This window comes from Chelonoidis abingdonii, chromosome 1 (assembly GCF_003597395.2).
Source record: "Chelonoidis abingdonii isolate Lonesome George chromosome 1, CheloAbing_2.0, whole genome shotgun sequence".
Taxonomy (NCBI): Eukaryota; Metazoa; Chordata; order Testudines; family Testudinidae; genus Chelonoidis; species Chelonoidis abingdonii.
In genome coordinates this window covers 167,343,586-167,369,086 of record NC_133769.1, presented here as the reverse complement: position 1 = coordinate 167,369,086, position 25,501 = coordinate 167,343,586, and the positions used below count along the sequence as shown (strand labels likewise).

Below are 25,501 nucleotides of genomic sequence, written 5' to 3'. Positions count from 1 at the left end.
CTAGGATCTGCGCGTGCGCGTTGAATGGTTCTGTCCGACAGACGGGCGTGGCAGTTCGATTCTTGGGTCAGGTGCCTTCGTTTCTCCCCAGGTGCGCTGTGTCCTCAGTCCCGGTCCGCAGGGTTCTGCAGCTGCAAATCTAGGTTCCGACCTTCTCCGAGAGACCTACGACGCTGCCTGCCTCCGGGGGCAGCTGGAGTTCGGGGCAGGTTCCAGGGCTCACAGTGGGACGAGACTGGGGAGCTCAGTGGGAGCAGGGATGGGCAGGAGTTAGCAATGGCGGCCAGAAGAAATCGGTGTGACTGAGCGAGGCTGCAGATGCAGGGGCCTCATGTCCCAAGGTGGGGGAAAGGTGTTCGTATCAGATCCTCTTTCTATGGCTCCGAGGAGCCCCTAGGCTCAGTTCTCTCCTCAAAAGGCTTCATGCTTCACAGGACAGTGGACACAGCACATTGCTCTGCGGTGTCTGCAGCAGGGATGTCAGTCCATCTGTTGCTCGGTACCAGAACAACACTTACAACTTGGAAGGAGTTCAGAGCAGGGTAACAGAAATTATCTGGAAAGCCTGACGCGAGGAGGAGGTTAAAGGAGCAAAATATTAGAGCTTGGCTAGATAAAGACTAGGGAGGAGGTTGAAGAAGATGCAATAATAGTAAAGAAATATTGGCCGATGTAAACATCTGTGATGTAGAGGAATTACATAGTGTGCTATATGGGGATATAATAATGTGATAAAGAAAAATTTCGAGCTGATTGTCTGGGGAAATAAGTTCCTGGGAGAGTGAGCTGTACTGTGGTGTAGAACAGTCTCCCAAAGGAAGTGAGTGCAGCTCCATTGCATAAGTTATTTTAGAACTAGACAAAGTGCTAGAAAATGTTCTGAAGGAGGCAGTCCTTCTTTGGCAGGGAGCTGTACTGAGTGATCTAATAGGTGTCTCTCAGATCTCAAACATTTTATTTGGTGTCTGGTACAGCTGAGGTCTCAATCTGGTGAAAGTTGACAGCCTCCCATAAAGATTGGGGACCACCGATTTAGGCTGTGCATGTAAAGTGCACATAGGGTGACCAGATAGCAAGGGTGAAACATTGGGGCATTTTTTTCGGGGGTAGAGGTTGGAAATAGTTGCCCATATAAAACATAGCCTCCAATATCGGGACATCTGATCACCCTCAGTGGACATGCTGTGGCATAGAAGTTTTGGTTTTCTGAGTGTATCATATCTTATATTTACTGTCAACAATGTATGTTCTTCAGTGGGTCTTCTGTTATACCAGGAATTGGCAACCTTTGGCCCATGGCTGGGACGGTTTTTTTTACCTGCCATGTCCGCAGGTTTGGCCTATCGCATCTCCCACTGGCCACGGTTCGCACTCCCAGGCCAATGGGGGCAGCGGGAAGCGGCGCAAGCCGAAGGACGTGCTGGCTGCCGCTTCCCGCCATCCCCATTGGCCTGGGACTGCAAACCACAGCCAATGGGAGACGCGATCGGCCAAACCTGCGGACGCGGCAGGTAAAAAAACTACCTGGCCTGTCAGGGTGCTTACCCTGGTGGGCCGCATGCCAAAGGTTGCCAGTCCCTGTGTTATATCCTTTCTGACGTTTTTGATGTAACTGAACTAATAGATAGAACTGCAGTAAATTGATAGCTCCTCCCTTGTCTTTTGGGACCTACTTTTTCTCCAGCTGCTCACAACACTATCCTTTTTTTCCTCTCACGTCTCTGTATCCCATATATCACCTTCGGTAATAGCCCCATATTTAAATAATTCACACAGCCTTTTTTAAATGTTGTTTTTAAAATTGATAATCTTTAAGTCTGTGTGCAACTCTCTCTGAAGCCTATGGTATAATAGACAGGTATGTAAGTAAGCTCTTCTTTCTTTTGCAGAATGCTGGACTGTTTAGTGATACAGTATTTAATTTTTAATATTTGGAGCAGTATGTTTTTCTCTTGCCCCTTTAAAAAAAGAAATCCTAATAGATTAGACTGCCTTGAGCAAACACTTAAAAGATGGGCTCATTATCTAATCAACTACTTTTTTTGTGTGTGATATGGAGGCAGGTTTACTAATTTTGACAGTGTCTCTCTCTTTTAATAATTAAGATACAGTATTTGATGTCTGGAGCCATTTTCAATCAAGATGAGCTTCCTGCTGTCCAAGCTGACCAGTAAAAAGGAAGTGGATCAGGCAATAAAAAGTGTAGCAGAGAAAGTTTTGGTTCTTCGATTTGGGAAAGATAATGATCCTGTTTGTCTGCAGTTGGATGATATTGTAAGAGCAATTTTTAAAAACCTTTTATTGATGCTATGCCATTTAGTGCAACAGAATGAAATGACATGTGATACTATCACATAATATAGAAGGAGCCAGGTTACTATTAAGTTATTTCTGCACTGGTAATGAAATGTAGAGTGAAGTAATTAGAGAATACTTCACTCCCTTCATAAGAGTGTGGTAAAAATTAATCATTGTTAGGGCTACATATCTGTCACAGAGATCACAGATTCCATGACTTTCCGTGACTTCTGCAGGGGCCAGTGTGGTTGACCCCAGGGCCACCCAAGCAGCTGGCTCCAGAGCCAGCTACTGCAGTCCATGACCCTGGGCAGCAGTCCCTGGCTGACAAGCCAGAGCAGCAGCAGTCCACGGCCCTGGGCAGTGGTCCTCAGCCAGCTGGCCGGAGTGTCCATGACCCTGGGCAAGAGTCCTCAGATGGCCGGCTGGAGCAGCTGCAGTCTGCGGCCCCTGGCAGCTGGCCCCAGGCACTCTACCCAGCAGCATCCCCACACACACACCCAGCGTGCCCCTCCACCATTTAAACACAGGTATGTTTAGTATAAGTCATGGATAGGTCACACACAGGCTGTTAAATTTTGTTTATTGTGTGTGACTCTCCATAACTTTTACTAAAAATACCGATGACTAAATCATAGCCTTAATCATTGTTTGCAAGGCACTTTGAAACTGAAAAGTGTATATAAACTTTGTAGCATTTGCATATAGTATAATTAGGGATGCAGGGCACCTCACAGAGAGAATAAAGACATGGAGTTATAGCCTAGCCCCTTTGAAGTCAGTGGGAGTTTTGCCATTGACTTCAGTGGAGCCAGGATTTCTTCCAGATTCTTTCACCTGAGCGGTTAGACTACACAGTAATAAAAGCAGCTGTGCCTTTCTACAACAGCTCCTACCATTGCTGCCAAGGAATTACAGGATTGATTTTTTCCCCCAGTGTGAATGCACACAAAGGGAAGTTAAATACTTGCCCTTGGCCATACAACAAGTGGTAGAAGTGATCTTAGAAATCAGGCATTTCTATTTCCAGGTCTCATGCTACGATCAGTAGTCCATGCTGCTTATGTCTGAAACAAGATGGACTAATATTTATATTTAAAATTTAGTAATGTTAAAATATCCGTGGTGTCTTCTCATAAGACAAGCATTTCTCCATCTGATAATGAATTGCCATGAAAGAGGTCTTTGCTTCCTTATGCTTGCACAACTGATTCTTTAGTGACCAAAACATGATATTGGAAAAAAAGCATGTGCTCAAAGCAGCAACCCGATTATTAATTAATTATAAAATAACTTTGTTAAAGATGAAGATCAGTCTTTCACTACTTCTGACTCTCCCTTATTTAAAAAACAAGGTTAGCAATTACAGCTGTGCTTTTAAACTTGGCATGTTTTGCCTACTCATGTTAGAATCTGTTTTTATCATGTCTTTCTCAATTTCTAAAGCTTGCAAAGACATCTCATGACTTAAGTAAAATGGCAGCCATTTACTTGGTGGATGTGAACAAGGTGCCAGTGTACACCCAGTATTTTGACATAAGTTATATTCCATCTACTGTCTTTTTCTTCAATGGACAGCACATGAAAGTGGATTATGGGTACGTCAGTTTGCATGAGGTTCTCTTCTGTTTACCGTAATTAGCATAGTCTCTGCCTGTGTTATCTTATTAGCTGGCTTGAGAAAGCTGTACTTTCCTTTGTCAGTAGTTGCATGAATATTGAAAGAGACAAGGCCAAGTAATGAATGGGCAGAGATGCTAAACTACGCTTCCCATTTTGAAATACCCTCTTGTTTAGTACTGGGTAAAAAACCTCTTTGATACATTTCACAGATGATGTGCAGTATAATCTCACACTTCATTCTGTTTGCCATGTTAAATTCTTGGTCATACCACTGCATTTTTCTAGGTTTTTGAGGTCTGATCACAATAATTCCTATATTGCCTTGTCTCTTTGCTTCATGTATACCATACCAGAATGGTTCAAGCCATAAGAATGACTAAATCAAAATCCTCCTTTCTGTTGTATAAGTTTTCATATCTTTAAAAAGTTTGTTTCATACACTTCAATGGACATTTACATTTCTACTGTCTTTATCTGCTACATAGGTCTCCAGATCACACTAAATTTGTGGGAAGCTTTAAAACAAAGCAAGACTTCATAGATTTGATTGAAGTGATTTACCGTGGAGCAATGCGTGGAAAGCTCATTGTACGAAGTCCTATTGATCCAAAAAATGTTCCCAAATATGACCTTCTCTATCAAGGAATTTAAAATATTGATTTGAGATGAGCAAAACTTGTGAATTCATCTTGAAGATCATATTGATCACCCTTTGAAGACAGACATTCTGCACTTTCTTATAAATAAAGGTACATGTTTACTTGTATGAGTCACATAAATTATTCTCTGAGCACTATCTAATGGTTATGAAATGGTGTTTTGAGAGTGAAAGTATCTCTAATGTGACATCAGTGAGTGAACAAATCACATTAAAGCATGAGCGTGTACTGCTTTGTGATCACTTAATACTATTCTCAGTAGGAACAGTATGCAAACAATTGATGTTTTTTTCATTTTTGTTTTAGAATAACCCTTCCATTTTGCATATTTCACCAATTACCGCCTTCCTATGTAAGTAAATAATTCTGTCCTTTATTGCTAGCAGTGGAGTGGGAATTCCTAGAAGCAGCAGCAGAGCGTGGTTAAGTCTACCATTGAGCAAAAGGATAGAGGGAAACTATTACTCATCTTTCAGGCACAACCATACCCTCAAAAGATCCTGGCCAAAATGGAAACTGAGGCCACAACTAAACATTAACATTCTGACATCTTTTAACGCTCAATCTTGCAAGGACTTGAGCATCCTTAACTCGCATTGATGCAAATAGAAGCCAAGAATAGCCATTTTGTTTCCATTTACTGTACAAATAACGGGGGTTATTTTACTTTCCAACATGCTGAGATTCAATGAGTTTGCACAATCTGACTGTGGAGGTGTGAAGAGCGCTTTCTCTACTCTCAACCCCAGTTTGAAATGAGACTGCCGAGGAAAGGGGAGAAACAGTAATGTGATTTTTCATATATGGTCATTTTTTAATTACAGGTTGCTTTTTTTATGGCAAGTTTTTATTTTTTTTTTAATCCGTCCAGGTAACTACACTGCAGTATTTCCACAGCAATCAGTCAGTCTGAAAAGGAGTTAAATGAGGCCAAATTAATTACTAGAGTAATCTCACTGGTTTCATTGGAGTGACACTGATAATAAATTTGGTCCACTATATATTATGTTTAGACTATCTCATTTCTCTGACTGGAGGAAGATGGTAATGTATGGTTCAGTGAAGAATCTTTAGATGACAGACTAGTGTCTAAAGGGAAGCAGTAGAAGCCCCTGTGCTTGAGACATCCAAAACAAGAATGGAAAAAATATTGGGGAATATATAAGGAACTGCTGGGCACTGCCAGGTGAGTGGATAGGCTAATGTTAGATTTGTGGAGTCTTTAGCATTAATCTCATACGCCAAATTGCCCTTTACAGTGAAATTTACAGATTTTTTTGCTGACAAAATCTACTTAGCTTAGATATGTACAAACTTCACAACATAAGATTCCAGAATCAACGCAGGTAAACTCTGGCTCACCTTAACACTGTTACTATGTGCCATTTTAAAGTGCAGGAATAACAGCAGAGCTCAAATTTAACGCTCCCATGAATTATTTTTTTGAAATTGCAAGAATTAGCTTCCAAAAAGAAAAGACCAAACTTTTCTAATGTTTGGTGATAACTTTATTTGTTCTCCCAATTAGTTTTTCAACAACAATCAAAATCAGAAATGCAATACCACCCTTATGGGATATAAATCACTCTGCAGTGCAAGGAAACCAACATGGCAGCTTCAATTTCAAGCTTTCATGGAGTGGTTTTAAAGAGGGAGAAGAGTCCTGAAAAATACTTCAGCATGTATTGCCTCTCTTCTTATTTTTACTGCTCCTTGTTACAATAGGAGAACGAGATAAAGTTACTGTGTTCTTAGCTTTCAGTGTGCTCTTCAGGTACTTGAAAATGGCCTGTAAGGTGGAGGATGGTGCTAAACTGTATTTTTCGGTGCCAGCAGAGACTGTAGGACAGTCCACTTTCACGAGGGAACCTATGGGTCTATCTAGAGGTTTACTGTTTGTTACCCATTCACGGCAATGTTTCTGTATCCATTCTTGCACTTGTGGATTATTTTTCACCTGGTGTAACGTGTGGTGCATGGAGTCAATAAGTGCCACAGAATACACTTTATTCATCACTTCCCATGTTCTCTGAATGAGCAGGTTGAGGAAAACCAAGCCTCCATAGCCATGGGCAATGAAGGCCACATTCTTGGCTGCGCTCTTTGAAATAAAATTATCCCAAATATAAATGGTGTGCTCTTCTGAGGTGCTGCTGCACCTCTTTGGGATCCACCAGGAGGAATTTACAGTGGAAGATTCTTCCTTGGTAGATAAACTTAACCACTCATTTTCCATCTTCAGATCAATGAAATTGTCATTGGGATTTAAAACAATCACTCCTCCATAGCATTGAAGGGCTGTCTTAATGAATGGTATTTGAGTTCCATGGTCCAGGCCCTCATGGATTATGGTCTTCAGCCCCCACTGACCAGCCCGAAAGACTCCACGGTCTTGTAGGAGCACGATTACGCTTGAGGAATTAGTTAATGCTTTCTCGCTGATGAAAAAGAAACTCCTGGGTTCATTTTCTGTAGCATCTGTTGGGATGTGGACTTTCTGAAGCTTGTAGACTCTTTCCAGGAGCTCATAAACATACTGTGTAATAAGGTGTCCCAGAACTTGATAGCGTTTATGGTTACTCTCATGTGCATTTTTGTAATAATTAAAGACAAAGGGCTCATTGGTATCTAGATGCTTCAGTTCACCATTTTTGTTGAAGTCGTATTTCAGTTGTTCTGGACACTCTGAACTCTCTACTAGTTTCCTGAAGCTCAACTCCTGCTCCACTTGCAACACCTACAAATAAAACAGATGATGCCATTACAAGTGTAGACTTGGTTTATTTTTTTAAACATAACTTCTCAGGCCACTGATTCTGAAATTGTGGCATATGGACTAGACATGGAACCCAGAACATTTGCTAGTCTTCACCAAGCTGGCTACTCCCTGCCTTCTAATTGCTAAATTACATTAAAAGAGGCTAAAAGCACAGTAACTACTTTCCTAACTCTATTCTGCCACAAACAATTGCTATAGTTGCCAAAAGGAGGTTATAGGATCAAGAATGGGAGATAAAGTAATACACACAATCATGAATGGGAGGGGAGAAAGTCCACAAGAAAATCTGTCTTAAGATTGATTTGATTAATCTTTTAAAATAAAAAACTGAGAACCCCTGTTTTAGGCAGTGTACTTTTTTGATTGCCTTCTATTGTAACTGATCAAAATTGCAGCAGCAAGAGTTTGGTATACGTTTAGGCTTTGTGTACAACTTAACATTTTTATCCATTTTTCTATCCGTCTCCTCCCGCAACCCTTTAGTGTAGTTGGGAGAGTACAAGCTAGCCCTCCATGCAGCTGCAGTACTGCTTTGACAGGAGTTCTGTGCTAGCAGCAGGGAGAGCTGCTGGCACAGAACTCCCATGATCATAGACTATTTCTTTTAGTGTTGTCTGTTTCTGTACAGTAATTTTAAATTTGATAAATGGTTTGACTTAAACCAGGGTACTTGAATAAAACGGTGCCTGGTGGATTGATTTAAGTCAAAGTGAGAGGTTTTTAAGAACAGGTTAGACAAATGCCTGTCAAGATGCTCTAGGTCAGTGGTACTCAGACAGGCTCGCCAGCTGCAAGTGGCTTTTTAATGTATCTCCTGCTGCTCTTTGCAGCACGATATCAAAACACATATCAAAACACTGTGTGATTTAATTATTAACCAATCAGGATGCTTTTACTGTGTTATTTATCAATTGTAGTTGATAAAAATAGTAATACTTGGTCAGTCATTTTTCTGTAAGAGTGTGTGTGTGTGTATATATATAGTAAATAGAACAATGAATTCACACTACTATGGCTCTTTTGGATAATGTTGACCTCTAGTTTGGCTTCTGAACTACTGATGTCTGAGTATCACTGGTCTAAGTATACCTGGTCCTGTGTCAGCATGGAGGGATGGACTAGATGACCTCTTGAGGCTCTTCCAGTGCTACATTTCTATGATGCTATAAATCACGAATTTTAACTATGATTTCAACCAGCAAACAGAATACCTTGATTTAAATAATTGATCTTAATTTTGTTTCGCATTTGTATTTTTTAATTATTTTCCTAAAGAAAGGTTGATTCTCATTGATTAGTGAACATTAAAACATTGATTTGCATATAAATATAGCCTTTACACTAAATTTGGTACTCCTTATTGCTAGTCAAATAGATTCATTATATCTGTACACAGTTATTTAAGCAATTATATAGCTTAGCATACATTTATTAAGAATCTTAACTTCTACCTTTTTATTATATTTTAAAATGGTAAATTACATTTGTTATTTACTAGATTATAATTATTTTTTTCATTGTGATTTCTGTCAACCTGCAGTTGGAGGAAAATTGGAATTCAATTACAACTGCACAAAAATAGCATTTTAATTTTTTTGCAGTAAATAAAACTATATCTTAAAAATGCTGAATACATAAGGGGAAGAAAAATAAGTTTATCAAAACATGTTTTGCATTTAAAACTAACTAGTTTATTAAACAAACAAGTATTAGCTTCAGATGGTCATCTAGGATTCTCCCAATCTTTGGGAAGGTCGGTGAAGAGAAGAGAATTAATATGTATTTCAGGAAGGGAAGTACACAAGGACCACAGTATGTTGGATGTAGCACTGAAGTGAGGACAATTCCTGTTGGGGAGAGAACATTTAACATAGGAGGAGCTGCATATATGGATGTCTGTTCCTCAAGGCGACATAGTGGGAGGTGGTTGAAGGCAAATGTCAGGGTAAGAAACTACACAGAGTAAGGTGATGACAGACTGGGAAAAGGAGGAAGCTATTCACTAGCAGACTGCCACCCAACCAAAATATCCCCAAGATCATAGCCTAGTAGCACACAGCATCTCACCTCGCTTATTCTAGGTACATTATTATTCTTTAAATTTCTACAAAAAAGAGAATATTTATATGATACCAGATTAAATCCTGAAAATGTAACTAGGAACATATACTTACATCCACGTTTACTTTAGGGCAGTGGGAAGGGCTTATGGTGATTTCATTCAGCTCTGTCTTGGGATTCTGCTGTTATGGATGAAACAGTAACATATTAATGTAAATGTACATAAATGTAGTAAATGAGTCTTTTTCGTTGTGGCCACAAGCCCCCTACCCACAAAAATAAGTACAACTATAAAGTTATGACAACTATAAAGTTTTGAAGCAATTTACAATCATTTATACCTAAGACTTTTTGATCAAAAGCAAATTATAAATTATAACCCTATTAGTTGGGAAGAGGGATTTTTTTTGTAGCAGTGTCATCTCCAGATTTAAAAAGCAGTGACTTCAGATGGCTATTAGTGCAGCCTCACTGAGTGCTAGAATTAAACTTTAAAATGGTGAAGCACTCCAGTCTGTGCTGCATCCTTCTGTGGATGTAAATAAATAGGAGTGCAGGATTCAGAGCTGTCAATCTGGTACCTTTTACAAATACTAAATTCATGTCAAAATATATATTCAAATGAAAAATTAACTCTCCTCCGATGTATTCAACTGTAAGGCCTACTGGGCTGAGATTTTATCATCTTGTGTTTGTACAGCACCTAGCATGTTTGGAGCACTACTACTACAAAAAAAAAGACCAAACAAACAACAAAAAAATACTGTCTTTTATGAGGTTTCAAATCCAAGTTTACCTCCATCCCAGCAAGACCCACTTATCTCACCACTTCTTCTTGTAAATTTAGTTATCAGAGAAGCAAAACCTTGAATCTGAGGTTGGAGAAGTCTTCACTCTTTTAAAGAAAAGAAACCTATGTTATTGCAAGCTTTCAACTTCACTAATTTGCTGTGTACCTCCTTTGGGGGTTGTGAAAGGTGTCAGAAGCTATTGTGTCAGGTCATACAGCTGGGGTTTGAAAGTCTGCAAGTTATGATCTAAAATATCATTCTCAGACTTTGACTATACTCCTTGACAGTGTCAAGATTAAAGCCTTTTTTACAATACCGAGTTGAGTTGCCAACACTGGTTTTCAGCAAGTACTTCCCCAGACCTGATACAAAAATGGTTTAAGTACCACTGAAGAGAGGAAAAAATTATTTTCAATACCACATCAAAGGGTGCTTGTGACTTCACTTTCTGAAACAGTGCTGAAAACATTTCTATCTCATCTGTACTAACACTTACAAAGTTCACAATAAAAGCAATTGCTGAAAGCTAGCACCAGAAATGCAATTTATTAGATCCCAATCCTGCACACTGATCCGTAAGGGGGAACACCTGTGTCTCCAAATAGCCCCAGTGGCTTTAGTAGAGCTCCACACAGAAGCAGGTATCTGCACTTACCAATCCTACTGGAGGACCAGATAAATAAGACTTTACGAATTGAAGCACAATTAAGATCTGATTCCAATCTCATTACAACCTCTCTTGATCTTGATCAGGATCAGGGATTCAGTCTCAACGGGGCAAGATGTGAGAATTTTTGATAGCAGTTGTACATTTAGGTGTGTGTTTTCTTGATCAATTCCCCATGTTGTTTCAATTCCCTATACTAGAGGACTCGTTCTTGATACCATGTGCCTCAGCCCACATTTCAGTAAAATTAAACAATGATTATTTCCTTTTATAGGGAAACTTGTATGAAAGTGGCCGGCCCAACAGTTAGCCTGAGGATAGAGAGCAAATTTAAGGGTATGTGGGGTGTTTTTTGAAATCCAGTCAAAACAAAATTTTTATTTCTTCAGTGCGTTGGTAATATTGAGGATTAAAATGAAAAGAGGATTAGATTCTGAGGGAAATAGGGTAGTTAATTGAAAGACACGGGAACAGAACATGAGCCCATTGCTGTAACACTGAAAGAAAGACCAGTGAGACAGGAGTAAAGCCGAGCTTGCGGGGAAACAACGATGGGGTACAGAAGCAGTGTCAGGAGGGAGTATTCAGTGGAGCTACTGGGTGGTGTGAGAGGGAAAAGGGCATGATCTCAACACCTAGTGGTTCCACCAGAAAGGGTAGTATTTGGTGGGGCTGTAGGGTGATGGGAGGAGGTGGAATCTGGTGGAGCTATGGTCTGGGGTGACCTCCTCGTGGGAGGGGGGAGCTGGGAGGAGACGGTATCCGGTGGGGCTGTGGGATTGTGGAGAGGGTCCGGGGAACAAGAGGTTGGTATTTGGTGGGCGGAGGGGTTGGGGGCTGTAGGGCAGTGAGAGAGCGGAATCCGATGGGGGAGGTAGTTGGGGGCAGTGTTTGGGGGTTTGTGGGGCGATGTTGCAGGGTCCCACAACCGAGGGCAGCGGGTGTCTGTGAGGACCCTGTATGCACCGACCCGGCAGGGGGCAGCAGCGACGGCTACTGCGTGGGGGCGGTGACAGGCCCGGGCCCCGGCCCGGAAGTAGCCGGGAAAGCTGCGCAGGCGCCGGCGGAGGGGACCCCGGGGAGCTGTGGCGGCGACGAGCGGAGTTGGGAAGGCGCGGCCCGGTGAGCTGGGGGGATCCGTAACCACGGGGCGGGGGCAGCGCGGGGCCAGGCCACGGGCTCTGCGGGCGCAGCACAGGCCCGGTCATTAGCCCCCTGCTCCCTCCAGCCCAGCCTCCCCGGAGACCCTGGCGCCATTCCAGGGCGATCCCCCCTCCCCGGCTTTGGGGCAGAGACGCGGTCCCTGGAGGGGGGCGGCAGGGCCGAAGGGGTAAGAGCCCTGTGAGCCCCTCCCTGTCCTCCGCAGCCGCCCCGGTTTGTCTCGCCCATGGCGGGTTTAAAGCGCACCGTGGGGGACGGGGTCCCAGGGGTGGACTGGAGGACCACGGGCTTTTCTGTGCCGCTGGGGGCCAGGGGTTAGGCGTTTACTTCTTAGCAGCAAAGTGAAAGCCTTGTCTGCAGGCCCCAGCTGTGATGCATCAGCTACCCCAGTGCAGTAGAGCCAGGGACACAACCCGCCCAGTGTGGTCGCGGTGACACGCTATAAACGTGCTGGGGGATGAGCTGGCCTGGTGTAAGGTGCTTTAACACCGGGATAGCCGCGTCCGCCCGCGTGAGGATGGTGCTAATAAAGGTGTGCTAGTTAAGCACCAGATTACACCTCTAAAAGGAACATAGTTATACTGGTATAAGAGCCAGACTCATGGAATCTCATGAATCCCGGAGCAAGGGCTCGATGTATGATGAAAGCTGGCAACTCTGTTAAGCCTTTCTGTGATGCTGAGCTACTGTTCCCCCTATATGAGTGCCTCGCAAATGTGTGCATTAATCTTTGTGACATCACTGTAAGAGAAGGAAGTTTTATTATTCCAACTTCACAGATGGGATTGGGAAGCCAGTGGGGGGTAGCAGGGAAAGGAAGGTCAGACAGATCTGACAAGGAACGAGGGTATGGGGGAAGAACTTGGAGAGGCTGTAGGGTGACCAGGTGTCCAGATTTTTGGGTCTTTTTCTTATATAGGCTCCTATTACACCCCCCACCCTGATTTTTCACATTTGCTGTCTGGTCAACGTAAGTGGCTGGGCAAAGAAACTGGGTCGGGGTAGCAATGAAACTGGACCAAGAGCCTGAGGAGGGAGACTAGGACTGGGAGACAGTGGGGTGGGAGAAAATGAGGGGTAAACCAAGGCCAGGTGGGAAGGAGAGATACCTATCAGATAGGGAAGGGAACTGGGTTGACAGGACAAAGAGACTTTCACTGGGACTACAAACTTTGAGGACTGGAGAATGAAATTGCCTAGGATTGTTTCTTACTGGAAATCCCTTCTTTTGAAGATTTTATGGTTCCTTTCTTAGCACTGGGCTCAGAGTGTAAATAGGCATCTTTGTGAATCATACAATACTCAATTTATATATCACCAGTCAGATAAACCTCATTTGCCTGAAAGAAACTTGTTTGTTACCTGGTAACAAGTCACAATTCTCAAGAACATAATGTTGCAGGGTCCCACAACCGAGGGCAGCGGGTCTCTGTGAGGACCCTGCATGCACCGACCCGGAAGGCGGCAGCAGCGACAGCTACTGGGTGGGGGCGGTGACAGGCACATAACATACATAACTCCTTACATATTATCCATCCATACATTTTGCAAGGATTGTGACTACCAATGTGACACAGGCTGTTAGTGGAGACCTTATGTGATGCACATTGACAAACTAGTGTGAAGATACCAGATCTTTGTGAACCCCTATGCCCTCAGACAGTTGGCACCAGGGCGTCCATGGGTCACAATGATTTAATGGTTAAGACAGTTCAGTGCTGCCTTGGGAAACTGAATTCTATCCGTGGGTCTGCCTAAGAGTCTTTATGTGATGCTGGGAAAGTCACTGAAACCAAGCATTTCACAAATACTCCTGAGGGCGTTCTGCACCAAAAAATTAAAAATTCTGTCCACAATATTTTAAAATAAATATGGAGGCTCCAGCGTGGCACAGGGGAGTACAGGCCACTGGCTGTATAGAGGTGGGAGATCACGGGAGGACATGGACTCAGGGGTGAGGCTGCACACAACACTGACATAGCACAAGGACTGGGTCCGCCCCAGAAACACCCCAGTGCCCTTCCCCTCCATGCCAGGTGCACCAGGTGTGGGCAGGCAGGCTCAGGAAGGCAAGATTCAAGTGTGGAGAGACTTAGTGTAGGGGGATCCAGGTGTGGGTTGCTAGGGTTCTGTGTGGGACAGTCTGGGTGTGGGTGGCTCAGTGGCGGATCTGGGTGCAGGGGGGATCTGGATACAATGGTAATGGGACTCTCCAGGGGAGTCCCGATGAAGGTGGTTAGGACTCAGCAGTGGGGTGTCTGGGTGTTGTGGGGATAGCAAAGAGGAGGGAGCAAAAAAATCTGCAGAGGACATAAACTCTGCGCATATGCATTGGTGCAGAATTCCCTCAGGAGTACTTTATCACTATATGTGTGTTTCATCTTTTTCTGGGTGCCCGACTTGAGACTGGGGTCTGATTTGCAGTTGTGCTGAGCAGTTACAGCTGCAACTGAAGTCAATGGGAACTGTATTTTGAACATACAAAGTGTTATATTGCAAAGTACTCTGAAAAATTGTCTCTCTAAGGCCAGGTATGTACTAAAAAGTTAGGTTGACCCAGCTACATTCCTCAGGGGTGTGAAAAATTCGTGCTGCTGAGCAATTTAGCCAAGTCAACTTAGCCGTTGGTGTAGACAGCACTAGGTCGATAGAAGAATCTCCTCGCTATTCAATGTGGCCAGCCTCATGCCTTATTTACTGCTCACTATTCAGACCCTGCTCTGAAAATAGAATTATTAATTTTCTCATGGGCTTTTCTATAGAAATCACAACTACAGCATCTGAGTGCTTCACAAACCTTATTTTCATAACACCCATGTTTGTTGGAGCAGAATTATCCCCATTCCACAGATGGGGAACAGAGGAACTGAGAGATTAAGGTAAAAAATATCCATTAATTATAGGTGCCGAATCAGGCTATGTCTTCACTAGAAGACAGCTATAGTGCTTCAGCGTGTACTTTCACTAGAGTGACAGGAGGGGTTCTCCCATCATTGTAGTTAATCCAACTCCCCAAGAGGCAGTAGCAAGGTTGGCAGAATAATTTCGCACTGAGTTCAGTGAGGTCTCAAGCTATATTCTTCCCTGTGAGGAAGAGTTTTGTAGAAGTTCTTTCTGCCAGAAATTCTTGAGTTACAATCTTAGTTCTGTCACTCAACTGCCTCATAGTCTGGGGTAGGTTGCTTTCTGTGCCTCGTTTTCACAGTCTGTAAAATGGGGTTAATCAGGACTCAAAGGCTTATGAAATCTCCTCCTCTGGCTACAAGGTATAAAACAGGAGATGCCTTGCTGTCTGGGCCCAAATGCTGGTGAGAACTCCAGTTCCCAACGAGCTGCTAGAATTCCTGCGTGGACACAGTCCTTGAACCCTGCCTGAGTGGTGCTCTGTCTCTCGTATCTGCCTTGGTCAGTAGGTGTCTAGAAAGGAGAAAGAGCTTTCTCTCTGTTAGTCCTCCCAGAGCTTCTTTCAGCATATAGGTGTCTACAATGATTAAGTGCAGTGCCTGTTTCTTCTGTTGCTCAAAGCAATTGCATGCAACAGCAGAATGATACACCTGACTTTGATCAGTTTCAGAGCTGCAGAATAGCAGCCATCAAAATAAGGGTATGGCTACACTCGAAACTTCAAAGCGCTGCCATGGGAGTGCTTTGAAGTGTGAGTGTGGTCGCAGCGCCAGCGCTGGGGGAGAGGTCTCCCAGCGCTGCACGTACTCCACCTCCTCATGGGGATTAGCTTGCAGCTCTGGCAGCCACGCTCCCAGCGCTGCGGCACTGTTTACACTGTCGCTTTACAGTGCTGTATCTTGCAGTGCTCTGGGAGGTGTTTTTTTCACACCCCTGAGTGAGAAAGTTGCAGCGCTGTAAAGCGCCAGTGTAGCCAAGGCCTAAGTCTTTGAACTTGAGAAGGCTCTAAGCTGCAGCAGTGGTGAGCACTTAGGAAAACTGCACTGAATAAATTTATGTTAGCAATTCTAAAGACTAGAAACTTGCATCTGGCTAAGTGGGTGTTCACCCACGAAAGCTCATGCTCCAAAACGTCTGTTAGTCTATAAGGTGCCACAGGATTCTTTGTTGCTTTTACAGATCCAGACTAACACGGCTACCCCTCTGATACTTGTATTTAATGAAATCTCAGGTTCTGGAGAAGTTAACATAATTGACTTTCCCCCACCTAGTGGGCAGGGAAAGCTTTAAACTCATTAGAGGCAAGTAGGTTATTTTAAGTCCTAGGAATGCTTACCTCCATCTGTCCCAAGGATGTTGAAAGAATTAATTGGTTAATGTTTATAAACTCTGAACAAGTAAAGTACAAATTACTAAGTTGATTTTGTATCTATTTACAATAGCAACAGTTATGGAAGGAAATGGAAAAACTTCTGCATCAAGTCATCTGAAAGTAAGTTTTGTATTGTTTATAAGAAAATTCTGCAGTCCTGGCATTATGTACTTGCAAAAATTTCAGAAATTGCAAATATACTGTATAAACTTGTTCATAAGCCAAATATGAAACATCAAAGAGTGAGGGTCGGCTTATAAACTGGTCTACACCAGAATTTTATGTTTTAAACTCCATGGAATCATTGAATTGAATATCTAATACATTGTCATTTTGTTTACTTGGAGCGTCTGCAGGCATGGAGCCCCTCAGCTCCCTGTAGCAGTGGTTCCCAGCCAATGGTCCTTTATGATATGTAGATGTTGGTTGTCAACTCAGAAGTATTGTTTTGGGGTTTTATTGTTCTTGAGAGGGGATTTTAAAAACTTCTTCTTTTGAGAAAATGTAGGTTGATTTCTTTGAAAGTTGTATTCTTTCTGTTTTCTCTTTATCTTTCCATGAAACTGGCATGCTAAGATTAGAACTGGATGTAAGTGAATCAGAAAAGAAGAGGAAGTTACAAGTGGAAGGTGGATCTATTTTTATCCTGAAGGCATATGCATGGAGTAATTAATGAATTTAACTCAGGATTTTTGTTTGTTTGTTTTTTGTCTCCGCTTTCCCCCGCCCAGTCTATTAAGATTTAAAATTAATTTTCTAGTGTGATAGGAAAGACAAACCAGGAATAGGGAACCATAAATACTACCTTCAAATTCAAGTTACAGTCGGTATTTCTCTATTTCCATGTTCTTAACTGGGCCTGAGGGGTGAGAAGGGTGAAAATACATGAATTCACAGTGCTAGGGGAGAGCTGAATCATTTAATTTTAACTGATAATTAATGTAAAACTAACATTCTCTACTTCCAGTTTCGCATACCAAAGAAGAAACCAAACACAAAGTCAGAGGATGTCCATGTTCAGTCCCCTTTGTCAAGGCTCACAGAGTCCCATCAATGGGACTGCCCTTTACAAGAGGTAAGTAGAAGCTACTTAATATCTGTTTTGTCTGAAACTTTTCAAAATGAAATGTGTTAGGAACACATTATACTTTTCTTGTTCGTTCTGAAATTGACCACTGTTTTCCATCTATCCAAACAAGGTCTCAGCTGCAGGAGTGTGGGTGGGGCGGGGCTGTCATTAACGAGACAGAGGCTTGGGTTGCAGTATGAGGACCTGATTGCAATATTGCCAGCCCCACATGTTCAAAAATCATGAGCCTGGCTTGAAACACCTCCCCCCACCCCCATGAGATTATCTTAAAAATAATTTTTAAAAAAAAATATACATTTGGGGTTCATTTTGTCTTCTGGTTTCTGAGTTTTCAGGTTAAACCAGAGGTTCCCAAACTTTCACAACCTGTGAACCCCTTTCATTAAAAATGTCAAGTCTCGCGAACCCCCTCCTAAAAATGAATATTTCCAGGGATTTTCTCCATTACCTGAGCATAAATTATAAAAGCGTCGATCTTGGAAATACTAAATTTGTTTTTATGACATGCTTATTACACACTATTTATTATTAATTATTATGGATCATTACAGTATTTTTATTACATTATGAAAATGGTAACACTTTTCTAAGATCTCACTTTTGTATCTTGTATCTCTTTGAATAAACCTGTTATAAGACAAGGCTCCTATGTTTCATCCAGGAGTATCAGATGTGAAACAGCATCAAGGTATTTAAGAAGTCGAAGAGTTCCTCGTACATAAGCATTTGGGTCTCAACCAGTCTAGGCAAACATTGCACGTTACAACAAAGCTTAAACTTGTTCTTCATAATAATTTAAAAAACAATACTAGCTGCCTATTAAATTTTAAAAACAGCAAAAAGTATCCACCTCTCTTTTCATTTCTTCTAAGGAGTCTTGAAGTTTAAATCTCTTCGGTGTAATAGATTTGGTTGCTTTGATCTGCTTAGCTCTTGGAAGTCCAGGGGCTCCGGGCTGCTGGCCCAGTGCTGCCCGGAGTCCCTAGGGACAACTCTGTCCGCCATTAGGGAATTTTTTCCCAAGAACCCCCTGTAACATTTTGCAAACCTCCAGGGGTTCACGAATCCCAGTTTGGGAACCACTGAGTTAAACTGATGTCATGTTGTGAAGCTTTTCTCTGCAACCATGTGGATTAGAAACTTACTTCAAAAAAAAAAATCAAAACTGAGATTCTGGACTCCCAGAGATGGGACTTAAAGAAAAACATGAAATAGTGTGAGCCTTAAGATAAAATTGTGAGAGTTGGCAACATTGTAATTTTGATATTAAGACTCATCCATGCCTAGACAGTCTTCTTTTGCTGAAAAGATTCCGTATTAAAGACTGTCTTAATCTTCTCCGTGATTTGTAGAAACAAATAATTACCAAGTAATTTACTTTCAAAATTCATGAAATGAGATATAAAGATGCTTGATGTCAGGAATGTATTATGACACTATTAAGTAGTATTTTAACTCACCACTGAAACGTCATTTCTGATCATGCCCACAGTATGTTAGCTGCTGTGCAAACAGAAATGATGGCATAGGCTCTGCCCCGAAGAGCTTAGGCTGAAGCTTTCTAAAGAACATAAAGGACTTTTGAGCACAAGTCCCATTGAAAGTCACTGCTCCTGAATCCATTAGGTGCTTGTAAAAAACTGCCCTTTACACTCTTAAAGACAACACAGATGGAGGGGATGGCACAGGGGAACGTACAGTTTAGGTAATCAGGTGGTGACTATCTATTTCCTAACAAAGTATTCTAAATCTGGAGGATGGGGGAGTTGGTTTGGTGCAAAATACAGATTCTCTTCAAGTGACCTACAATCTTGTAGAATCAGCTGCTTAGCTTTTTATAAGTTTCATGTCAGAAGAGTATGTTCAGGAAGAATCTCTCTATGAAGAGGTTTAGTATTCCCCACTTGCTGAATGTACTAAACCTAACCTTCTTCTAATTGCTAACATGTTTATCTTATGTAGCAGTTAAAAATAGATCTTGAAGATCCTCTCGTCCCTCTTTGATCTGTGTTCCTGTGTGTAACTGGGATCAGAGTGCTCGGAAGCAACAGGCTTCTCACTAGTAAACTGCCTTGTTACTCTGTGGTACACTCTTACCAGTGTCCTTGGCTCCTTGATCTCTGTACTTACTATGTAATTTTGAGTGCTACTGAGTTGGAGATTGCAGTATATATACCTCTACTCCAATAGAACGCTGTCCTCGGGAGCCAAAAAGTCTTACTGCGTTATTGGTGAAACCGCGTTATATCGAACTTGCTTTGATCTGCCAGAGCACACAGCCCCCTTGCTCCGAGCACTGCTTTACCACATTATATCAGAATTCATGTTATATTGGGTCGCGTTATATCGGGGTACAGGTATATGCACATATGGACTAATTTTTAAACATCACTGCTCTATCAGCTTGTTGTTCTTGTATGTATTTATGACTTCTGGATCCATCGTTATCTTCAGCTCTGTTGCTGTAGGCATAACCTCTGCATTTACTTGCTCCTAGGTTTTGACATTCTTGTTACCCTGTGCGTAACACCATTCAATACTTTTCTCTGGGGCGTTTCAACACTGCTCAGAAGCTAGGAATAAGGCATGTGATTCTCTCCAGCTACCTCCTTTTCTCACTGCTCCACTTCCCAATACCCTCACAATTATTGTGGAAAGTAATTGTAGCAAGACTTGCTCTGTCATTGCAATTTGGGTGTTAGATTATCTCCTTCTTGATGTCCACCTAGCTCCACCTTTAAGAAACACCTAAGCTTCTAATCTGGACAGCTCTTAGCTTTCTGCAGCTTCCCTATGCTCCTATACATCTGAGAGCTTCATTCTGGGCCTTGCAGTCACTTGGGTGTTTGCTCCCTTTAATAATAACACTGTTTAACCTTAAGGGAGTGCAATGCACAAGATTACTTTAAAATGTTTTACAAAGCTGTGTAAATATCAACCCATTCTACAGGTAGAAATGGAGGTGCATTTATAAAATGGGTTGTCCAAGGTCACACAGCAGGTCACAGTTCGGGAGCTGGGAATAGAACTCACGTCTCTTGACCTTCGGTCTAGTGCTCCAGCCACTGGATCACGCTAAAGCACACTAATTCACAGCCTCTGAGAGGCTGCATGACTATCATATTTTGCATTATTAGTCATCAACTGGAATTGAACCTTACGTTATGATAAGTCTTAAGTCAGAAGCATGTCAGCTGTGGTAGCCAACATCACTTCTCTTCCTGCTAGGGAAATTGGCAGATAAGTTCCCTACACTTTAACAAAGTTAATTGCTTGGACTGAGTGTCCTTTAAAATAATTAAAGTTTGGCTTCCTGCTATTACAGCATCCGTTTCCACTAGCCTCATTTCTTACCTGCTGTTTATTTACTGAGGGCTCTGTGTTTTAAGTCCTTTATTTGTATTTGGCCCCTTCTGATCTCTCAGGGTTTTTTTGCTTGTTTCTTCTTATTTTTTTTAAATTTAGCTCTCATGATTAAACAGATTTATGTTTCATCTGCATGTAGGAGCCAATGTCCATCTTGGAGATGTACTTCATAGTGTTGCCTGCTAGTTTTCTTCCTTATTAGATATCATCCGTGACAGGGATTGTCGTTGAAGCTTTCAGTGGAATTCCATTAGACAGATCTGTACTACACTGGCAACAAATAATGTCCCATTGTTCCCTGATGGTGGTAGAGATGGAGTTACCTGCTGTAGTTGGCAGAGCCAGCCTTACTATTTTTGGGTGGGCCTGCAGAACAGTTTTTTGCCACCAGCCTTTCACAGTTTTGGGGGCAATCCACCATGATCCACACCACTATGCGTAAGGCAGACCCTCAGGATTTTGGAGTGGGGATGGATACTTTCTTTGGGGCACAACCCAAACTTAGTTGATTCATTTGTATATATGTGTGTGTGTGTGTGAAATCTTCAGATTTCCCTTTGTCTCCCCATCGAAGCCTTCTACTGCAGAAGTGAGTGAGGCCCAGTTTGCTTGTGTGCTTTCAATCGTGCTGATCCATTGGCGTCAATTTATATGTTCTGGTCGGTCTCTCTCTCTTTCTCTCTCTCTCTCTGAAAGCTGATATATGCTCCTTTATCTCTTCAGCTCTCCTGAAAATAGAGGGGACAGAAAGGACATAAAGACTGTCTCTGGCTTTGGAGAACTCATTGGGTTTCTATAGTTTCTTGTTACTAATTACTGGTCAAAAAGGAACTGATGGTTTAGGGCATTAGTAACAATTGTGTCTCACCATTATGTTGTGAAACAGGGTTCTGCCATGCCACCCATCATGGAGGCAGTCTAACAGCTATAGTTTTTAACATTACAGAGCATTCAGATCTTAAAGTGAAGATTTGGTTGATTCATTTAGATCAGTGATACTCAGACCTCTGTGGTTCAGGAGCTAATTTAGCGATCAGCATTATCCAAAAGAGGCACAGTAGTATGAATGACAGGGAAATTTTTAGTTTTTATATGTATTATTCTCAGAGCAAATAAGTTAGTAACTTGGTGAAAGTTGATAACTTAATTGGTTAATTGCATAGTAAAAAGCATCCTGATTGGTTAATAACTTAGACTGATTAATAATTAAATCACACAGTGTTTTAATATCATGTGCTGCAAAGAGCAGAACGAGACACATTAAAGAGCCACTTGCGGCTTGAGCGCCGCAGTCTGGGTATACTGACATATATCAAATTAAGTCACTTGTTAAGGGAATTAAGCTAGGCAGATGTCTTACTGGCTCATGATTGATATTGAACAAACCCACTGCAAAAGCACATGTGCTCTTTTCTTAAGTAAAAGTTAATAATCCGGTTGTCCTGCACAAACAGTCAAATTTCTTAGGGAAAGGGCAGATTTGACACCTGGTTGGTGCTATTCATACAAATGCTGGAAATCATAGTGTTTTCAATACTTTATATTCTTTGAATTGAATGTCTGGTTTTCTTTGCTGCTGGCCTTTTATACTACGTAAGCAGTTATGTTCTTTCAAGCTCTGTCCTTCTCATCACTCTTCCATCTATCCTTACCTCTTCCCCATACGTTAACCGTCATTTCATTTTTAAAACTTCTTCATTATTAGACCTTTTTTTAAAATTGCAGTGGAAATTAAGGGCAAGAAATCAAGAGCCTTATCCACAGTGGAAAAGACAAAGGGACTTTGACAGACCCAGCTTCATTGGCGAAGGACCAACAATTGGGTAAGATGTCTCACATCAAAACTAGCTCATTTTACATTATAATGTTTTACCTATTCTGAGTGTTACAAACCTTTCTTGAACACAGGTATCCTTATTTTCTACACAATTATTAGGAGAATACAAATACTACTTTCATAACTCTTTAGAAAGCTCAAATTGAGATTAATGGCTAGGGATGTGTTTATGCAGTAATCGTATGGTATTATAAATTCATAAATAGATTACAAGTAGGGCTGACGATTAATTGTAGTTAACTCACACAATTAAAAATGAATCACAATTTAAAAAAATCATAATTAATCTCACTAAACAATAGAATACCAATTGAAATTTATTAAATATTTTTTCATCTTTTTCTAAATTTTCAAATATATTGATTTCAATTACAACACAATACAAAGTGTACAGTGTTCACTTTGTATTATTTTTATTACAAATATTTGCACTGTAAAAATGATAAAAGAAATAGTATTTTTCAATTCACCTCATACAAGTACCGTAGTGCAATCTCTCTGTTGTGAAAGTGCAACTTATAAATGTAGATATTTTTTTTATTACATAACTTAACTCAAAAACAAAACAGTGTAAAACTTTAGAGCCTACAAGTCCACTCAGTCCTACTTCTTGTTCAGCCAATCGCTAAGACAAACAAGTTTGTTTACATTTACGGGACATACTGCTGCTTGCTTGTTGTTTATAATGTCACTTGAAAGTGAGAACAGACATTCAAATGGCACTGCTGTAGCTGGCGTTGCAAGATCCTTATGTACCAGATATGCTAAACATTCATATGCTCCTTCATGCTTCGGCCAGTATTCCAGGGGGCATGCTTTCATGTTGATGATACTCGTTTAAAAAAAAAAATGCTTTAATTAAATTTGTGACTGAACTCCTTAGGGGAGAATTGTATGTCTCCTTTTCTGTTTTACCTGTGTTCTGCTATACATTTCATGTTATAGCAGTCTCATGATGAACCAGCACACGTTCGTTTTCAGAACTCTTTCACAGCAGTTTTGACAAATCACAAAGAAAGTACTAATGTGAGATTTCTAAAGATAGCTGCAATACTCCATCCAAAATCTGAGAGGGCTGAAGTGTGGAGCATGCTTTCAGAAATCTTAAAAGAGCAAGACTTGGATGCAGAAACTATAGAACCTGAACCACCAAAAAAAAAAAAATCAACCTTCTGCTGGTGGCATCTGACTCAGATGATGAAAATGAACATGTCGGTCCGCTCTGCTTTGGATCGTTATTGAGCAGAACCCGTCGTCAGCATGGACGCATGTCCTGTGGAATCGTGGTTGAAACATGAAGGATCATATGAATCTTTAGCACATCTGGTATGTAAATATCTTGCGACGCTGGCTACAACAGTGTCATGTAAATGCCTGTTCTCACTTTCAGGCGACATTGTAAATAAGAAGTGGGCAGCATTATCTCCTGCAAATTGTAACCAAACTTGTTAGTCTGAGCGATTGGCTGAAGTAGGACTGAGTGGACTTGTAGGCTCTAAAGTTTTATATTGTTTTGTTTTTGAATGCTGTTGGTTTTTTGTTCATAATTCTACATTTGTAAGTTAACTTTCATGATAAAGAGATTGCACTACTGTACTTGTATTACGTGAATTGAAAAATACTATTTCTTTTTTACAGTGCAAATACTGTATTTGTAATAAACACAGATAAAGTGAGCACTGTACACGTATTCTGTGTTGTAATTAAATCAATTTATTTGAAAAAGTAGAAGACATCCAAAAATATTTAAATAAATGGTATTCTATTACTGTTTAACAGCGCAATTAATTGCAATTAATTTTTTTAATTACTTAACAGTCCTAATTACAAGCTTTACTTTGTTGTAAGATTTCTCACAAAGTTGGATGGCAACATCAAACTAGGAATACAAATCTAACAGGTAATTGAGGCCTTGTCTACACTATGTGGGTAAGTTGATCTAAGTTATACTCCAGTTACGTGAATAACATAGCTGGAGTCAGTGTAGCTTAGGTTGACTTGCTCTGGTGTCACCACCACGCTGCGTCAATGGGAGACTCCCCCATTACTTGCCTTACTCTTCTTGTTCTGGTGGAGTACTGGAGTAAACTCAAGAGCGCTCTACAGTTGATTTAGCTGTTCTTCACTGGACCTTCTAAATCAATCCCCACTGCATCGATCGCAGCAGCATAGATCCCCGGTAAGTGTAGCCTAAGTGTGGCCTAAGTCAGGACATTCTTTGGCCTGTGTTATACAGGAGGTTAGATTAGATGATCACAATGGTTCTTTGCGGCTTTATTATCTGTGAATCTGTGCCAATTAAATTCTTTGAGATCCTTAGATGAAAACTGTTACTCCTTAGGTAAAGATTATTATTTCAGCACCTGCTGCTCTTGTGGCTTTTTTTCCCCCCAAATTGGTTTCCAGGTCACCTTTCAAATATATACATCACTATGGGATCTCTGACAGATCATAAATAAGTTGTTCTTGTCAGCTGTCAAAGGAAAACAAAGCCAACCAACATGATTAGCAGTAAGTACTGAGAAGTTAGATACAAGCATGTTCTCAGACCTCTTAAGTGAGTGAATGTGTGAGGTGGTGTGATTTATGGAATCTTTATACTGATAACCTTTTTTGTCATTGGTATGTTTTGGTTTGCCTCAGAGGTTACTAGTGAATTACATAGAAAACATCTGCTCTGTAGCAACTGGATAGTACGTATTGTGATGGGGCAAGGCCAGATGGCTGCAGTAAAGTACTGAGAAACAGGTATGTTAGCCCTACGCTAAACAAATCCCTAGTACCCTGGTAACCAAATGGCAGTTGCTCCAGGTTAATCAAGGCACCTGGAGCCAATTAAGATCTTTCTAGAAGGCAGTAGAGATAGCTACTTTAATTAGAACACCTGCAGCCA

At 41.3% G+C, this 25,501-nt stretch overlaps 3 protein-coding genes across 6 annotated transcripts in view; 2 read left to right on the top strand and 1 right to left on the bottom strand.

The window, feature by feature from the left end:
* The first annotated feature begins 5 nt into the window (after nucleotides 1-5).
* On the top strand, nucleotides 6-4,687 carry TXNL4B (thioredoxin like 4B). Its single transcript, XM_032804515.2, has 4 exons — nucleotides 6-341; nucleotides 2,112-2,274; nucleotides 3,745-3,896; nucleotides 4,407-4,687. The coding sequence occupies exons 2-4, from the start codon at nucleotides 2,143-2,145 to the stop codon at nucleotides 4,570-4,572; spliced, it is 450 nt and encodes a 149-aa protein (XP_032660406.1). The 5' UTR covers nucleotides 6-341; nucleotides 2,112-2,142; the 3' UTR covers nucleotides 4,573-4,687.
* SENP7 (SUMO specific peptidase 7) overlaps nucleotides 4,588-25,501 on the top strand; it is a 44,433-nt gene continuing 23,519 nt past the window's right edge. The window contains exons 1-5 of the mRNA XM_075072473.1: nucleotides 4,588-4,670; nucleotides 4,887-4,932; nucleotides 16,386-16,435; nucleotides 17,283-17,390; nucleotides 22,497-22,594. Of these exons, the coding sequence (XP_074928574.1) occupies nucleotides 16,394-16,435; nucleotides 17,283-17,390; nucleotides 22,497-22,594 (248 nt within the window). The 5' untranslated portion in view covers nucleotides 4,588-4,670; nucleotides 4,887-4,932; nucleotides 16,386-16,393. The remainder of the gene's footprint in view (nucleotides 4,671-4,886; nucleotides 4,933-16,385; nucleotides 16,436-17,282; nucleotides 17,391-22,496; nucleotides 22,595-25,501) is intronic.
* Nucleotides 5,264-11,501, bottom strand: LOC116838938 (putative protein ARB2BP). Of its 4 annotated transcripts, XM_032804511.2 has the most exons (5): nucleotides 10,867-11,501; nucleotides 10,217-10,315; nucleotides 9,801-9,949; nucleotides 9,534-9,602; nucleotides 5,264-7,317 (listed from the first exon to the last, which is right to left on the bottom strand). In XM_032804511.2, the coding sequence occupies exons 3-5, from the start codon at nucleotides 9,840-9,842 to the stop codon at nucleotides 6,256-6,258; spliced, it is 1,173 nt and encodes a 390-aa protein (XP_032660402.1). In that variant the 5' UTR covers nucleotides 9,843-9,949; nucleotides 10,217-10,315; nucleotides 10,867-11,501; the 3' UTR covers nucleotides 5,264-6,255. The 4 variants fall into 4 exon arrangements, with proteins under 4 accessions (XP_032660402.1, XP_074928572.1, XP_032660404.1 ...); XM_075072471.1 differs by having other exon boundaries at nucleotides 10,217-11,501; XM_032804513.2 differs by lacking the exon at nucleotides 9,801-9,949 and having other exon boundaries at nucleotides 10,217-11,501.